General features: G+C 43.4%; 1 protein-coding gene across 1 annotated transcript; it reads left to right on the top strand.

Annotated features, from left to right (window-relative positions):
- Positions 1-740: 740 nt before the first annotated feature.
- LOC147884375 (large ribosomal subunit protein eL36y-like) lies at positions 741-1,567 on the top strand. Its single transcript, XM_087398379.1, has 3 exons — positions 741-901; positions 1,045-1,244; positions 1,333-1,567. The coding sequence occupies exons 1-3, from the start codon at positions 800-802 to the stop codon at positions 1,361-1,363; spliced, it is 333 nt and encodes a 110-aa protein (XP_087254505.1). The 5' UTR covers positions 741-799; the 3' UTR covers positions 1,364-1,567.
- Positions 1,568-1,827: the final 260 nt, after the last annotated feature.

Raw genomic sequence — 1,827 nt, 5'->3', positions numbered from 1 at the left:
GATGGTCTAATTGATCTCGTGTCCTCCAAATGTGCAAAGCTACACATGAGGTTAGATTTGGTAGGTTATTAACTAGATTAGAGGGACCAGTAAGAGTTTGTGTGCTGGAAGAAAAGGGCTACATGCCCCTCAAAAATGTTTCTAAGCAACATTCCATCCATTCCAAAAAAAGTGATGAGTTGGTTAAAAAAATGTAGCATGAATGGTCCTAGCTGTCATGTGATTTGTCCCTTAGTATTGTCGATAGTTTACCCACTTAGATAGATTCCCTCCAATTCCTCTTGCTTCCTCCTCATTTTCAAGGAATCGTGCTACATCATGTTGCAAAGAAGGCTAGATTTTGAAAATTTTCCGCAACTGTTAGTTTAAAACAATTTCTTTTTGTGTGAGAAGGTAATAATATTTAAAGAAAGTAATAAATAAAAATTACATAGCAGTCGGATCGATAAGGTTAGCTAAATAGATGCTTTTGGTAACAAGAGAATGTTAATGCTCCAGCACAGGATTGCCAAAAGTAGAACATAGCTAGCTGAATTTGAGAGAACAAGTCATTCTTCGGGAACATCATAAGGTGGTGTTGCTTCCAAAATTGGTGGGATTCCGATAGGTGTAGGGTGTTAGGTAACAAAGCATAGAGGGGAGTGCGTGACCCCAAAACGCTAGCGAGGTTAACCCAATGTAATATGTAACCATAGTTGAAAGGGGTGATGTTAGGGTTTGAAAAGGGTGTGTTGAACAAGGACAAACTCTTATTTGGTGAGGTCTTTTGTTGTTGTCGTGAAGCTCCAAGCTTACAGCTATGGCGCCCCCTCCTCCCAAGAGCGGCCTTGCTGCTGGCATGAACAAAGGACACGTCGTTACCAAGCGCGAACTTCCTGTTCTCCCTTCTTCCACTAAAGGGGTACGCCTTCTGTCTCCTTCTCCTTCGCTGATTTCGTCCAATGTTTCTTTCAACGAGATTTTGTATGCTTCATGCGTCTCTGGCCGCAACCTTGCCATTTCTCGTTATGAGATTCGTAGCCGACGATTTGGGCCGTTTTGCAGAAGCTGGGAAAGAGAACCTCTTTCGTAAGAAAGCTGATCCGCGAAGTCGTAGGCTTTGCGCCCTATGAAAAGAGAATCACTGAGCTTCTGAAGGTCGGCAAGGATAAGCGTGCCCTGAAGGTTGCGAAAAGGAGGCTGGGAACTCACTTAAGGGCAAAGAAAAAGCGTGAGGAGATGGCTACAGTGCTTCGAAAAACGAGGTAAGTTTTGCCGGACGTGGAATTCCCTTTCGGTCTTCGCTCGCACGATTGCATTTTGTGCTCATGGGGTTTTCTCCTTTATCGACAGGGCCGCTGGCGGTGGCGAGAAGAAGAAATGATTTGCAAACAGAAATGATCTGAATTTTTGCTAGTGTCCATTTGATGTGAATGGCGCCCGCCGATTCTAAGGAGTGGGCGCTTTTCTTCCAACTCAATCACGACTGCAAAAATTGAGATGGGACCGTGCTAGGCCTGAGCTGTCTGTACAGCTTGAACCTGGATCTTGCCATCAATTTTTAATTTTACGGATAGTTTGCGTCTCACTGTTTTGCCTTCGAGACCCTCGTTAAGAATCACCCTGTGACTAGATTATGATGATTTTGTGTCGTAATTGAGTTTATTACCTATTCTTTTTGTCCGTGTTTTGGTGCTTGGTCTTATTTCTTGCCTTAACGCTTTGCGTTAGTCTGGTGAATTTAAGGTCTCCTGGTTTTTTAAAGTTATTTACCATACATGTTGAATAAACGAAAGAGAGTGCGTTTGTGACTCGGCACAGGTACCTCGCTGTCATTGTCAGTGAATC

This window comes from Dipteris shenzhenensis, chromosome 27 (genome assembly GCF_047967505.1).
Source record: "Dipteris shenzhenensis isolate YYH24624 ecotype China chromosome 27, Dip_SZ_1.0, whole genome shotgun sequence".
NCBI classification, from domain to species: domain Eukaryota; kingdom Viridiplantae; phylum Streptophyta; class Polypodiopsida; order Gleicheniales; family Dipteridaceae; genus Dipteris; species Dipteris shenzhenensis.
This window is presented reverse-complemented; position numbering and strand designations above follow the sequence as displayed.

What these genes read in the sequence shown, in the direction of transcription:
- LOC147884375 (XM_087398379.1), top strand. Translation starts at nt 800, where the DNA reads ATGGCGCCCCCTCCTCCCAAGAGCGGCCTTGCTGCTGGCATGAACAAA. An exon ending in TCCCTTCTTCCACTAAAGGG is followed by an intron (nt 902 to 1,044) that starts GTACGCCTTCTG and finishes GCCGTTTTGCAG; the next exon opens with AAGCTGGGAAAGAGAACCTC. An exon ending in ACAGTGCTTCGAAAAACGAG is followed by an intron (nt 1,245 to 1,332) that starts GTAAGTTTTGCC and finishes CTTTATCGACAG; the next exon opens with GGCCGCTGGCGGTGGCGAGA.